Source organism: Schistocerca nitens, chromosome 11 (genome assembly GCF_023898315.1).
Source record: "Schistocerca nitens isolate TAMUIC-IGC-003100 chromosome 11, iqSchNite1.1, whole genome shotgun sequence".
NCBI lineage: Eukaryota > Metazoa > Arthropoda > Insecta > Orthoptera > Acrididae > Schistocerca > Schistocerca nitens.
Genome location: NC_064624.1, coordinates 134,504,877 through 134,521,012, shown reverse-complemented (window position 1 = coordinate 134,521,012; position 16,136 = coordinate 134,504,877). Strand labels below are relative to the sequence as shown.

The 16,136-nt window shown below is 38.4% G+C and overlaps 1 protein-coding gene across 1 annotated transcript in view; it reads left to right on the top strand.

Annotated features, from left to right (window-relative positions):
- LOC126213160 (uncharacterized) overlaps positions 1 to 12,765 on the top strand; it is a 62,697-nt gene extending 49,932 nt beyond the window's left edge. The window contains exons 2-5 of the mRNA XM_049940784.1: positions 10,523 to 10,729; positions 10,805 to 10,968; positions 12,254 to 12,395; positions 12,660 to 12,765. Coding sequence (XP_049796741.1) covers positions 10,549 to 10,729; positions 10,805 to 10,968; positions 12,254 to 12,307 — 399 coding nt within the window. The 5' untranslated portion in view covers positions 10,523 to 10,548 and the 3' untranslated portion in view covers positions 12,308 to 12,395; positions 12,660 to 12,765. The remainder of the gene's footprint in view (positions 1 to 10,522; positions 10,730 to 10,804; positions 10,969 to 12,253; positions 12,396 to 12,659) is intronic.
- The last annotated feature ends 3,371 nt before the right edge of the window (positions 12,766 to 16,136 follow it).

Here is a 16,136-nt window from a genome sequence, read left to right as displayed (position 1 = left end):
TATGTGAGGCAGTGTCAAATGCCTTGGTTAAATCAAATAAAATGACAATTAAATGGACACCCTAGCTGCAACATGTCCCCAATGAAGTACATCAACACCTGTTTGCAGCTAGTGTGTCCATTTAAATATCATTTCATTTCTAGCAAAGCTGCATGGTCATCCACGGTAACTGTTCTTTCGGGATCAGATACTACCGTCATATATAGTTAAATCAAATAAAGTTGTATAGGTATGTTCCCTTTTCTCAAAACCTTGTAATATTGATAAGACAACTTCCTGAACTGCTTTTATTGTTGATAGCCCAGTTCGGAATCCATACTGAGCCTTATTGAGACGGTTGTGACACTCAAAAAAATCGTTTAATTGGACTTTCAATAATTTTAGATAATATAGGTACTATTGCTATAGGTCTGTAATTTTGGTGTGAATTTCTGTCTCCCTTTTTGTATATGGGCAATACAATTGTCAGTTTAAGGCAGTCTGGAAATGTTCCCTCAGTAAACATCCTATTGATTAAGTAAGACAGTGGAATGCATATAGTGTCATATTTTCTTTATGGTAAAATTAGAAAAACCATGGATGTCCTCAGTTGTGGAGTTGTTTAGTGATCTGACTACATCCAGCATATCCTTAAGATAAATGGTTCTCCATTCAAATTTTGGCAAGTTGCCTGTCAACTCTGTTTCCTGCAATTTGGGAAGTCTGTCCTCACTATCATCTAAATTACTTTCATCTGTCATAGCTAATTCTCCAGAATTTATGAAACTATTATTTAGTTCAACTGCACTTAGAGGAACAGGTAAATTTTCTGCAATTAGCCCTGTTTCTGCTTTAACTATTTTCCATGCTGCTTTATATTTGCTGCTGGAATGATAAATATAGTTATCATTAGCTTTTTTCTTTGCAGAAATGATTTCTTGTCTGTACAGCTTTTTTGAATTGGCATATCAATTGCCACATCATATTCCCCAATCTGTAATGTGCTATTGCAACTCGTCAAGACACTTCAGTAGTACAACAAATGTGGCTGTAATCACTAGATGCTGCAGTAAAACAGTTCTCCTCTAACAAACTTCTGTCTAAACCTGACAAGAACCAGCATTTTCTGTCAGAACTATCTAAAGATATAGGAAATTGAACAGCTAAACTTTTAGGAGTCCATATTGACTCCAAGTTGACCTGGGAAGAACACATTAGTCACATCTGCAAAAAATTGTCAAAGGTATCACATCTATAATGGAAACTGAGAGATTTATGTACTATAGAATATTTAAGATTCACCTATTTTGCACTGCTCCAGTCCCACACTTCTCATGGACTGCTGGTGCGGGGCCACTCTACACATTAAGCCATCTATTGACGATACAAAGAAAATCTTGGTACTAAATGCTTTTCATTTCTTGACTGTGAAAATGATATAAGCTTACTGAATTTATAATTCGATGAAATGTAAACACTTCAGATGGCTGGCTGGCAGATATCTGGTGCAACTGAAGTAATTGTCTTTTCTTCCTCATTTTCCCGAAATTTTTGACAAGAATAGGATATGAATCTAAGGTCCAGTCAGCATAGTAAGTGAATAGAGTAAACAGTATATGCTTTTATAGATATCAAATTTTTACTACTCAAAGATACACAGACAGTCCTTTGCAAATGTCAGATCAACAGTGAACAGTGCGAACCTCAACCCCACCTGTTATATATGTTTTCAAACAGTTGTTTGATAGTATTGCTCTATTTAGATATTACAATTAAAAATGATCAAAAGTCAATTTTCCCTCTTATTATTTTCAGACATTCAGTTTTGGGTAACAGCAAAACAGAGCAATGTGCTACAATGGAGTTTTAGTATATGCTAATTACAAGACAATGTAACAGTTTCAGATGCTTGTACTATTTTATCGATTTTTATGTGTTTGATGTGTTACTGTTTCATAATCATTTAGATATTATATCATCTAGAATGAAAGATTACTGTTCCTAACATTATAATTGTTTTGTAAATTGGAATCTTGCCACAAATGAGCAGAGAGTTGTGGTATCAATCTGCGTGATCCCTTTCTAATGTTTTCCCTTCCACATCAACACTTTCAAATATTATTGTGTGTCACCGGTCTATTCACGAAATGGAGAACTGGTAATGAGAATAAATATAAAGGTAAAAAATAAGGTTTCCTGAGCATAAGCGAATACAGAGGATACATAGTAAACTGTACTGCCTACATAGTTAGCTGGTAATCAGCATCTTACTGCCACATGTATTCTGTGAATAAAAATATATTTTATACATCCAGGACTTGTAATTTTGGACTACATGATTTCTCACTCACACAGTTTCTTTTCTCGCACTGTAGAAGCTAATTGTCTCCTCTATCATATCATATGTCATTTATTGTTAATCCTTGAAAAATTGCACACAAACTGGATGACTCTTTCTGTCAACCAGAGCACTTGCGTAAAATAACATGCGTATGTGATTAACGACACAGTGTGAAACATCGGGTAGACAACACACAACGAAACACGTAAAGATTAACCGAAAATTTAGAACCAGCTACAATAATGTATGGGAAAAGTAAAATTTCATATCTTCTGACCCAGTAATTTATGTGTTTCTTTGTACACAGTTCCATAGTCTTTAACTAATCCTGGTCGCGCCAGTGTCCTATATGTGGTCTCCTTTACAGATGAACCATACTTTCTTACTGATTAAAAGAAAGCATTTAAATTACAAATATTTACACACAATTCAGCAAAAAAAATTATATAACGGTATCAGGTGCCATGCATCCTGCATTTTCGGTGTTACAACCGGAGTGCCTAATAAGGAAATCACCGCGTTAACAATTAACGCAACTGCTGACAGTGGATGAAGTACACTGATCAGCAGATTACTGCAGACTGAGATGGTCCCTCCTTTGGAACAAAAAGGTAGACACACCTGGAGCTGAGAACAAGGCTTGTCGTATGTGGGTGCAAAGTTATTTTGAGCTAGATGTAACATAGTGATGTGTAGAGTAGCATGATGTCTATGTTCGTGCCCCATTTAGTGCACTTTTTGTTACAAAAACGAACTGCAAGGTAAATTCAGAAAGCACATACAGGATAAAAGACATGTACCTCATTTGTGCATAACATATATTGTACGTAACTACAAAAAATGCAGTGGGCGAATGGTATACTGCCTTTTAACCACATACAATAAATAATTCTACTTTGTTTCATGATAAATAGTTGAGAATGTCTAACTGGTATTATTACATGAGTTTAATATGTCACTTTTTGTTTACATTTTATGCTTAATATAAGAATTTGAGTATTACATTATTTTGCTGTTTTGTCATTTTTTACTGTTACCGCTATAAATGCATAGACAAATCCATGAAAAAGTACAGAATCACGACTCACGCCCCATCCTCACAGCTTTACTTCTGCCAGTACCTCGTCTCCTACCTTCCAAAGCTGTGAGGACGGGCCGTGAGTCGTGCTTGGGTGGCTCAGTTGGTAGAGCACTTGCCCGCGAGAGGCAAAGGTCCCGAGTTCGAGTCTCGATCCGGCACGCAGTTTTAATCTGCCAGGAAGTTTCATATCAGCGCACACTCCGCTACAGAGTGAAAATCTCATTCTAGAAACATTCCCCGGGCTGTGGCTATGCCATGTCTCCGCAATATCACTTCTTTCAGGAGTGCTAGTTCTGCAAGGTTCGCAGGAGAGCTTCTGTTAACTTTGGAAGGTAGGAGACGAGGTACTGGCAGATGTAAAGCTGTGAGGATGGGAGACCTTGTTTTCGCCCGAACAAACTAGCCCAGTTCTGAGGCAGCGTGTTGAGCTGACATCTGTTGGCAACACCGAGCAACACTACATTGCTCAAGCGCTGCGTATTTTACTTCGCATTGGCAAGTTTAGCACGAAAACGTTGGAAGTAAGACACATCTTTGCAGGTATATCAATTTCTTATTTACAGTTTGCTAACAAAATAGGAATAAGTGCCAACGTCTTTTCATTATTTGTGAAGGATATACTTCATACACACAGTTTCTTGGTAAGGCGTTCTTTAGATATGATAACTTGGAATGATGTGTATCACCATCTATGGCCGTCCTATCGCCCTCACTCCCACCCTTAAGTACATTGGCGTCACCCTCGACCGTCGCCTCTCCTGGACTCCCCACCTCCGGACAATCCAAGCCAAGGCACGCTCCCGACTCAGTCTCCTCAAGCTCCTCTCCGGCCGTACGTGGGGTCTGGACCCCTCCACCATCCTCCACACCTATAAATCCCTCATCCGCCCTATCCTTTGTTATGCCCATCCGGCTAGGATCTCCGCCCCCCCTCCCTTTTATAAATCCCTCCAAATCCTTGAACGCCATGCTCTCCGCCTCGCCTATCGCATCCGTCTCCCCTCCCCCACGCGGATCCTGTATGATCTCATCCCCTTCCCCCACCTCCTCCTTTTCCTTGAAAGGATATGGATCCTGTACACCTCCCGTAAACTCGACCCTCCTCACCCGCTCGTCTCCCCGATCCTCACCCACCCCCGCCCGCTGCCGCGCCTGTATTCCCACGTCCCACCCGGTCTCCATCTCTCAACCCTCCTTACCCTCTCCCAAGGTGGCTTCCGCCAGCTCCCCCTCCCTGATGATGCCCTCCTCCCCTCCATCTACCCCTCCTATCAACTTTGATCCTCTCCCCCCCACCTCCTGTGTCCTTTCCTTCAGGCACCCTCCCTCCCCCCTTTCCCTTCCCTTTCCTTTCCCCCCTCCCTCCTACCCTCTCCCCCGGGCTTCCCCTCCCCCTCTCTCCTTTGCCCATGGCATCTCTGCTCTCCCCTCTCCCATTTCCCCTTCCTCCTCCTCCTCCTCCTCTCTTGGCAGGTCCCCGGACTCGTACACGCTCAGTGAACATTCGCGCGCCGGAGATCATCGCCATCAGTGTCTAGTGTGTGTGCTTCGTTTTGTGTTTCGTGCAGTTACAACTCAACTGTTCACATGTGCCATCACCGTTCTCCGTGTTTTGTGCGCCGTGTCTACAAGTGTTAGCGTTTTTATCGTCCAACGTGAACGGCTTCTTGTTTATTGTTTTTTGTATCTCCATTTTTTGTATTCTCTGTATCACCTCTGTCATGTCATTGTTCCACTTAAGGCTGAAGAGCAGCGTACTATGCTGCTGACAGCCGGCCTGTATAGGTGATTAAAATTACAATAAAGAAAAAAAAAAAGATGTGTATTATCATTTGGGTAAGAGATGGAATCAATTTTTGAGTGGCTCGGAGAAGTATTCTCCGAGCACATGCTCTAAATGCAATAGTATCGGCGGCGTAAGGGTTCGTGTTTTAACAGCACAGCGCGCAGTTGGAATTGATACGTCACCGGAATTGCTGTGCCCATAATTTTCCATTCGTTAGCCGTACTTGCGACTACAGCCTGGAACTTCCTCGGTCGATAAATGATCTATCATCTATGTGCTTGGCTACACACACACACATACATACACGAAACTCAAAACGGTTAACATTTCTTAACTTCGCCTTTCGAAGCAGCAGGAAAATCCGTTATGGAAAACCTATATCGAGTTTACAGTAAAGCAGCCCATTTTCCCGTTTACATTTCTTCTCTGCCCAACCCGCAACTTTATCGATTTGTTCGCTGCATATTAGCTGAGTTTTTGTATCGAATTTCAAGCATACTTTCCAACTTACTGTTATAGGGTCTTACTTCGAGTGTCTCCAGGTTTATGTGCTTCACGTAAAAACTCTTCCCACGTTTCGTATTACCCAGTGGAAGTCCAGGCAAGCAGAAGACGGCAAGAGATGTAATGGCGATGCTAACCCAGCCAGCTGCACGTAGTGTAGAGTCGTGACGCGAGAGGGCAGCAGAGTAGCCGGACCCGCGTAGTACGGACTACCACTGACAGATGGCAGGTGCGAACTGCAGTGCATAAATCTATGTAAAGGGAAATTATGGCCAACTTGCCAGTGAGCGACATTTTCGAACGACTGCGCCGATGGTGATACATTAAGCGAGTACTGACTTGACCCGGGGTCTAGCCATCTCCCCTCCACACCGTCTGAGCACTGTAGCTAGCGACCAATAAGGAGCCACCAGACGACTACCAATGAAAAAGTGCTGTGCATCAGGCGCGCGCGTGCGAAATTTTGTGTTAGTCACTACTCACTATTGTGTTTGTATCGAGGCCAACGAGCCCGTTGCCCTCGGTTTGTATGTGTATGCGTTTCCTGCGTCAGCGTGTCCTCCGTACTGTATTTTGGAAATGATTTCGTTCGAAGATAGTGTTGTGTACAAGCGAAAGGCTGAAGTATTTGTAAGTACCATATTTAGTATGAATTTCTTGAACTTAATGTTTTTTTAAGCGTTGAAATTCATTGCTTTCAATGATAATGCTGTCGGCGAACGAAAGGCAGAGTGAAATAGTTAATACTATTTCTCAAGTGGGTGTATTCTCTGCTTGCTTTTTGAAGCTATTAAACCAGACTGCTCACTTGACAGTTGTTATTGGCAACTTGGTAATGTTGGCTACTTAAGATTATAGAATTACGGGGATCAAATAAAACATGAAAGATAAGGGTATTGGTAGGGTAAAAATAAAATAAGCACGATCGGGTAAAAATAGCTATTACTAGAGTACATTATGGAAGGAAATAAGATGAAGGTACAGCCAACTTGTTTACCTGATCAGAAATCCTCATTTAAAAATCTTGCTGTGGACTCCAGTAATTTAAATGGTGTGATAGTAAGCAGGAGATTTAATAACTGTATGAAACAGCGCACGCAAATCGTAATATAAAACAGCGGTATACCTATTTTGACAGATTTTCATTTCTCGGTACTGGAAAATTACCATTTAATACATGTTTCTGTACGAATTTGGTTTTTATGTTTCTTGTTACCCACATAGACTTTTAATGATCCTTTAAAAGAAGGCTTTTTTCGTAGGCCATTTTTTCTTTATGTTTCACGTATATGTGAAACATGTATATGTGTAAGAAGTTTCATAATCAGCTAAAACTTATTAACATTGTGTACTGGAATTATAAAACACATTTGTATACTAAACTGTGAGTTGTTTTTTTTTCCATTGTTTGGAAAGGTGGAGGAAAAGTGGAGTAAACAGAAGGCAATCATATCTTGAGCAGCTGACTGCATCCTAAGTTCAGATTAATTACAAATAGTGTTTGCTTTTTTTTTAATTAGTAACTTTTTTGTTTACTCTCTGTATTTCAATTTGGAAATCATTAGACTATCAGTAGTGTTGAATGCCTAGAAATTACATTAACCTGCAACCTTCAAGAGAAAGACACAGCGTATGCTGTGGTAGTTTAAAATTAATGCCAGGTGTAAATAAAAGCTGTTACTCAACTGTAATTTAAACATACCACTGGTATCTGAGAGTAATACTAAAAAGTTCTGAATACACAAAGATCTGTTCTCAGTAAAGATGAATATACTTGCTTGGCTACATGGGCCTTCCTGTAACTTCATTCAAGGTAAAACAGTTTGTTGCTGAGTTTGTTCAGGTACTACAGAAAGCATATTTACCAGTGAAAAGAAGTTTTCCCAGTAAGGATTGATTTCAGATTTTACCAAACACCCAGCTCTAATCACCCAGAAACTTCAGAAATTTTAAATAATCTATAGGAGCACACCAACATGTCCATTTGTCTTTCCCTTAAAAACATTTCCCTTAAGATTTGGAATTGGAACTATCAGACTGAAGTGTCTAGAAAAATTTGTTTAGGTCAAAACTATTAGTTTAAATACTGTTTGTAACATTAATGGACATAGTTAATATTTCCTATGTATAAAAATCTACCCTTTTCCTCAAAGCTTATACTACATTAATTTGTTTGACATAGATATGTCTAATAGACCATTATATGAATTCTTTTTATCTTGCCTCATACTTTTATTGTCCTGTCACCTGTGTAGGCACTTTCTTCAATTTAGTCACTAGGTCTTTTTTTGTGCCCCCAAGTATTTTTTCTTTTTTCAGTGAAATGTTTGTGTGAATATGAAACATTTTTAACCATATTCTGACGAGTACAAAAGCTTTTCACCCAAAATTTCGAAAGTTTAAATATTATTTTGTTTTTACCACTCCCTACCCAAGGTAAAATGTGTACTTGTTGGTGGTTTTTATGAAATTGTGGTCTGGTCTACCATGTGTCTACATACCTGCTGCACTTCTTATATCAAATGTATGTTACTGTAGGGAGGAAAATTCTGACATAATTTAAATGAAGCCAAGTACAGAAGTATTAGTAATACATGCTCTTCTCTCTTAACAGGAAATTCTCCCGCAGTGGAAAACACGTGTGTTGGAGCTGCACAGAAATGATTGTAATGTGCAAGAAATTAAATCTTTAAACATCCTTGTTGATGTTAAATCAAGGGAGGAGTTTGGACAGTGGTTGGCACAGTTTGAAAACATAACAAAAACAACTTATACAATAAGGTGCACTGAACCTGCATCAGGAAAGTATGTTGTTTGCAAACAAAGGTGTTAGAACTTCCAGTTTAATAAGTATATTCAGAAACGACACAACAACACATATATGTCACAGAGTAAGTTGACATGTGAACACGTTAGCGTTCAGATAAGCACTGAGTCTCAGTCTAGCGGCCGCTGCTCGGCTGGCCGCTTAGGTGGCGCCGCTGCTGCATGGCTGGCAGGCAGATAGCGCCGCACGTAGAGGACGTGCGTAATTGCGCGGCGGCACTTTAAATGATCGGCGAGTCACAACAAAAGGCTGGTCTGTCACCACAATACTTGCAGTATAAAAGTTCACGGTTCAGTGCAAAGGGCAACAAAAAACACTGACTGTGCATCAAAAATGACAGTGACAATTCATGCCGTGCATGATAGATACAGAGGTAAGTCTGTAGAGAAAGCAATGCTCTACAAGGAAATGCCGTGTGAGGTTAACTTGGTGTTGGGTCATAACCACAGTGTTGAGAGTGCTGCTGCTTTAAGATTTAGACAACCACCAAGTGATGTCAAAGAAAAATTAATATCCCTGTTTGAAAGAGGTCATTCACCAGCCACTGCTCCTGAGTCAATAAAGGTTGAAATTCAGCTGAATTGTTCAGATTACCCTTTAGTCCTTGCAGACAGAAGCAGGTGTCCTGATTACAACTTTTGCCACTATTTGTTCAACAAAGTTTTTAAGAAAAATTATGGGCCAACAGACTTGAACAAAGATGGAAAGCAGCTGTTACAACAGAGGTTAGAGGAATACAACAGCGAAGTTGGAGCTGTGTGTGCCAAGATGATTCAGTAAGATGATGATTATATAGTATGGTAAGAGTATATTTACAAATTTGTAGTCTGATGAAAACTTTATGCATATACATTTAGCTACTATTAATATTTGTATAATTGTTTTTCAGCATTTGCTCACCACTGATGCAAAAAGTCCATACTCGTGTAAAAGCTGCTTCCAAACTTGTATTTATGGATTCCACTGGTTCTCTGGATCATGACAGCAGCAGAGTGTTCGTTTTACTTACTCACAGTGAGTGTGGAGGTTTACCACTAGGAGTTCCGATTATGTCTTCAGAAAGCTGCGGAGTTATAGAAATGGGACTAGAGTTGCTGAAAGAGATAGTGGGGGAAAATATTACGGGGGAAACATCAATGGCCCAAGTGTGTTTCTGACTGACGACAGCCATTCAGAACAAAATGCAATTAGAAGGTGCTTCCTAAACACAAAAGCTTTGTTGTGTATATTCCACGTCCTGCAGGCAGTGTGGCGCTGGCTTCTCAAAGCAAAAAATGCTATACCACAGCAAAAACAGTGCGAGTTCTTCCAGAATTTCAAAAAAATAATGTTTGCGCAAACAAAAAAACAAAGGAAGCAGTGGTAAATTATAATGTAACAAGAGCGAACATCGGTGAAAATAATCAAAATTTATTGAAATACTTGGAAGGGTTTTGGGATAGGAGAGGACTGTGGACCCTTTCACGTCGGCGAGGTATGCTTGTAGAAGGGCACAACACAAATAATATAACTGGGGCCTTCACGAGAATTTTAAAGGACAGGATTTTTGAGAGGGTGCGTACCTTCAATGTGGTTCAGATGGTGGACTTTTTTCTCACAAAGGTGAATTTGTATTTTCAGAGGAGACTTCTTGATGCTGCTAATGGAGCAAGTCCTTAGTCTTTCTGTAGGCCTACAAAGGCTCCTTCACAGGAGATTCTAGCAAAAATCAGACAAGTCAATGAGGATGTTCTGCTCGTTCCCAGTGAAGAAAGGGAGAATCATTATTACATTGTTAATATGGCTGTTCTTGTTTGCACTTGTTGCCAAGGCAATACAGGGAAGATCTGCAAACATATAGACTGGGGAGCTACAGGGAGGTGACGGATAGTGACAGTGTACGTAGACTGTATTATTTTATTGCTACAGATGAGGAGCCTCCTCAAGGGTGGCTAGAGCCTCTGTATTGCTCTCAGAATGCAGGGGCTTCAAGTTCTTCGGAACGTTTGGAGCAAACGGACACAGGTTTGCTCTGTGAAAGCCAAGGAGAGATGCCAGAGACACTTCACACGGAGACAGTTCCAGACAATAGAAATAATGATTTAATCGACGAGATAAAAGCTCGTCTCATAGATTTTTCAAATAAATCCCCTGAGGAAATGAGGAAAGGCCTTGAAGTCATGTGCGAAAAATTGAGAAAGCTTGCATCTTATTTGGCAAATTTTGGTGAAGGTAAGTAAAACATACTTTTATATAAATGTTATGGCAAGTAATTCAATATTGTATGAATTCTAATTTTTGTTACAGGAAAATCTAGAAAAAATCGCGGTAACTATATTCCCGTTCAGTCCACTGCAATAAGCAGAAGAAAAAACAAGTTGGCAGGTCGCAGATGTCATCCGGGGGGAAGACAAAGACCACACTCTAAGCAAAGCGAGGAATTTGTAAAGACAGTAGAAATTTCTGAAATGGTAAGTATTACATTTCTAAAGTCATGTATGGCATTTTGAAATTTATCTAGCAACTTTCCTTTCCCCAAAGGGCATATTAAGGAATAAAGTAATTATTATTTAACATTTTTAAGTTTGAGGGAGCACTGCTGGACATACAGTGCTATTGGCTAACTTGCATAAATTTAATACTGTGTGCTGATGGTGGCGTAAAGACCGAAACAATCCACAAAAGAAATAAGAAATTGCAACTGAAAACTGCCTCCAGACTGACCTCACATCCAGTATTGATAAAGGCTATGGCATGCAAGTTTCTGGCACCATCTTTAAAGTAATTCTTATTTTATCTGAAGGTAGCTCTGTTAGTATAATTAAAGGAAAAGAAAATACTTAATTATGATTTGATGTGACTGTCACGTGGAATAATTTGTAGACATTGCTATTGAAAAAACTGAAGTCACTCCACACCTTGAACTTGGTGTGGATAATTCCATTACACAGCAAGCCAGCTGAATGATACACTGCAAATCAGTCATAAAGTGTTTACACATTCTGTTTCATTCGGAAAAAAAATTGATGTGTGTACAGGATGTTCCCTTCTGTGCAAGCAGCATTGCATATTTCCATTGGCTTGTGACTTTCTCATGCAAATGTGAATGTTCCAACATAGTTCACAACACGTCTTGTTCCAAAGCAGTGGCATTAGTACATTATGGAATAATTGCTGATGGGTAAAAGTGCTCATATCTTGTGTTAACACAACTTCCTGATTGGCAGTTGCCTCAAGTTCCCCATTAGCTTAAAATCTCAGTCCTGACTATAACACCATCTAGGCAGAAAAATTACATCTGGTATTATCACCCATATTAATATACTCACGTTCATACTGTTTGCTAATCCTGTTTAGATGTTAGGTTATTAACATCATGGCATTTCGTTTCTTTGGTCCAGTATGTCTTGCATGTACAGTAAAATTCTCATTACATGACATCTAAATTGTAACAATTAACTAGGCCTATATTTTTTATTATTAGTTATCTAAGTGTTTTTTTAAGGTGTGGCATATACATATTATGGCTTTAAGTAGCTAATTACAATATAAAGATGTAAATACGCACAAATGTGGAGCCACTTTGAGTTTCATTCCGTCATTGAATATTTCGGTACAGAAATGGATAAGAAAAGCCATGTTACATAAACATTTTTCCCCAACATTAACCCAGTATTAGTGCAACAAACTTAGTAATCCATAATTTAGAAATAAAGGTTTTCAGTAATGTTAATGTGGATTTTAATTTCTTTTCAGGCTACCTTTCCACCACCAGCTACGCAGTCATCCCAGTCAGCTTCAGACTTTTGAAGGTGCGCGACTGTTTACTGCAGCATAGTGTGTAGGATTTTCTTAATCTGAGATCCAACGTAATGGAACTATTAAGGGAATGATTGTAGTAAGTTTTTTCTTAAAGCTCAGGCCTAGCCTGACTGCTGAAATATATTAAGTTTTTTTGTTGTACCTCGGGTCTGACCCGATTATTCCCGGCGGGGTCAGGGATTTTCTCTGCCTCGTGATGACTGGGTGTTGTGTGATGTCCTTAGGTTAGTTAGGTTTAAGTAGTTCTGAGTTCTAGGGGACTGGTGACCATAGATGTTAAGTCCCGTAGTGCGCTGAGCCATTTTCTAACCTGATTATTGAAATAAGTTTTTTGTTACAGCTCAGACCAAACTTACTATTGAAATATAGAAGTTCTTCTTTAAATTGGGATATCCCAACAATGTGGATACTTATTGTGTATGTTGCACAAGTTTCTGGGAAATGTGAATTATCTTTTCTTAAAACGTAAACTACATTTTATATTCTGCATATGACTCTTTTTTTTATTTACATCTGTTCCTTCAGGTTACATGTAGCTTATTTAATTTGTCATATTATGTCTGCTTTCTGAAGTAGTTCTGTCAGCTGATAATGAAAAATGTTTCCTGCATTTTAATATATATTGGCAATAATATACTGTAATATTGGCAGGAACGAACTGTTATTTTATTAATTGGTATTAAAACTTTATTTTGGAAGATTAAGTGAAGACATTTTGCAGTGTTAATATAAGCATTACATTTAAATAGGAATTATGAACAGATTGCCCCGATTTACACCAAGGTTGGCATAAAGGAATTGCTTATGATGATAGCTTCCTCTGGCATGTAGAGTCTGAACAAAAATTTTCCATCTCAAATTAACTAAAAGGGAAGTAAATTATTTTTTTGCTGGCAGAACACACTTTCAGGCAACCATCCTAAACTAAACAAAAAAATGCATTAATGTTGTAAAAAACTTAATTTTTTCATTAAATGCCAAGCCAACTAGTCAGACCGCATGTCTTCATATCACAGTTTGTGACTTCATTCTGAAAATGAAAGGACAATGAATCTCTTTAAACTTTTATTTGAATAGCAGATAGAAAGCTGAACTAGGTAAGTGTACTCGCCATTAATGTTTATGTTCAGCTTTTGGTGACGCAATGTTCTGCTTCTGGTAAGTGAAGACAAAGGGGAAAAGCAAAGGAGTGTGCAAAAATTGTGAAATATGTGAGTAAGTAATAAGACAGAATCAGGGTCCAAAGAGACCTATGCTTGTGTGGTAAACAACCTGCAGAAGAGGGTTGGCATGAGTAGGTGGATGAAAGCCAGATTCTTGTAATTTAACTGTGTGTTTCAAATCACTGCCTAGTCTACAGAGAGCTATTAACTGGACAGGAGAGAGTAATGATTTGTTTAATTTTGTATATGTATTAATGTCCAACTGCATGCATCAATGACAAAGACTAAGAATATAGATATAGCACTGGCACACATTTACTAAATTCAAGAAACCAATTTAAGAAAGGTATTCACTATAATGATTACAATTTGTACACAACTGCCACAAAACAAACACTGACAGTAAAACACAATTTGGGGTTATTCACATTACAGCATTTTAAAAAAATGATACTGTATTGCTATACAGACTGTTGTGTCATTTAAACTAATTGGGATTTCATGTAATGTACTGTAGTGTTTCTGTCCTAACCCATACCAAGCTCACTTAGACCTAGATGTCTGGTGCTCTTAAAACCCCACTCAGTGCTGCCTTCAAATTGCCAGCAAGCTTATACATACAGCTCTCACTGCCATTTGACTAGTGGAGTTATGTTCAACTTTAGTGGTATTACCATCAACAAAAATGCAAAATTAAAAATGTTGAGAATGCAATCATATGTCCAAATTAATTTGTCATTTGTTGCACATCACTACAATCTATATTGCAAAGTAATCCCTGGAACATATTACTAACGAACTGACAGGCTATTTAGTTCACAAGATAGTCCTTTAGGACTTCAGCATAGTAAAATTTTGTTTTAATTGCTCTTTTCATAAAGATTGCCTATTAAGGACTAAAAACTGAACCATGTAATGTCTAAGTAACTTTGATTTTCTAATTTTGCAATTACACACACACACACACACACACACACACACACACACACACACACACACACACACACACACACACAGAGAGAGAGAGAGAGAGAGAGAGAGAGAGAGAGAGAGAGAGAGAGAGACGCACACCACACATTTACGGATTGCATGCTGTTTGTGTGATCCATATCTGAGGAGGAGATCATGCTTATCCACCACTGCCAGATATCAGCTTTCAGGTAAGTGACGCACTGTATTTCCTTTATGTATATACATATACAATCTTGAGTCATTATCTTGTGACATTAAGGTGCACAGGAAACAACAGTATGTATCAGGAAAGAAACTGGAATGAGTTACAACAGGGCAGGTATACCAGCTTGCCCAGGAAAATGCATCTCGGTCATTGTCTTCCTAATGAAACTCCTCCACCACACTTGTCAAACAGGGTGCTTCAAGTTGTTGATATATCTCACTTCAAAAAAACTTAGTAAAACATTTATCATAACCTAAATAGGTGTGTGTCACTCAGGGGACCATATTATACAAAGTCTTTTTCTTCATGAATGTTTCCCACAAACTATCATGCATGGAGGATAAATTCCATTCACTAACGATGGTACTAAGTAATCCCAAATAAAAATCCAAGCCAGCTGACAGAAAAATCAAATAAATGTTTCAAAGATGGTTAAAATTCATCACATAAAGACAAAGTGGCCCTAAACATAAATAAAACTAACTGTATGAACTTCCATTCAAATAAAAACCATAGTGAGGTTTGACTAATAGTTAACAAAGATCGATTAAAACATGTGAGAGTAAATTTGTGGGCATTAATGTGTTGCCAGCTGGAACAAGGAGAACGTGTGAACATTTTAGCAGAGCACATGTTACACTACTCTGAGAATTCTCAAAGTGATCTACTTTGTAAACAAACATTCAAACATCAGTTATGTGATAATATTTTAGGATACCAGAGCTTGGAATGTATAGATTGTCTTCAAGGCATACACAAACAGAAAAAAGCACTATTGCCCACAGAAAAATCTTTAACTGTATGGAGTAATACTAGACAAATTTTTCCAGATAGATGTAATTTTTAAATCTGAGACAATATGTGGAACAAGCAACTGAAAGTATATTTCCACATTTTCTGTTGTTCTTAAAATTATATGTAGTATAATACAGTTAAAACAAATATTAGGGCCCATTTTTAGATTCAAAGTTGAGGTAAAAATAGAAAGTGGAAGACAAAAGATGGACAGATGTAAAACCTCCATATCATTTAACAGCAATGGGGGTAAAAAAAAAGCTGACACCCCACACCTTAATCTGTACTGCACACTCAGTCTGGCATATTTATTTTTAAATCTGAAAGTTGTTACCATTTGAAAAGTCTTAGCCTATTTTGTTTTGCTAAGATCCAAGGTAACTGGTGTTATCGTAACACGTTTCTTTACACTTAAACTAATTTAGTAAAATTCTTTAATTTGTATAAAAATAACACAAGTAAGACTTTTGGACCCGTATGAATGTAGTTTTATGAGCTTAGCCTGAACTATTACATGAGCACATGTTATTTTCTGATTCGACTAAAAAAAATGTATTGAAGGTAAGTACATTCTACGCTTCTTTATAATGATTCCATCACAACACGCCTATAGTAAGCATATTTTACTGTGCCTTAAAAGCCTTTGAGGTCTGGTACTGGCAATTTACCTAATGTATCATGG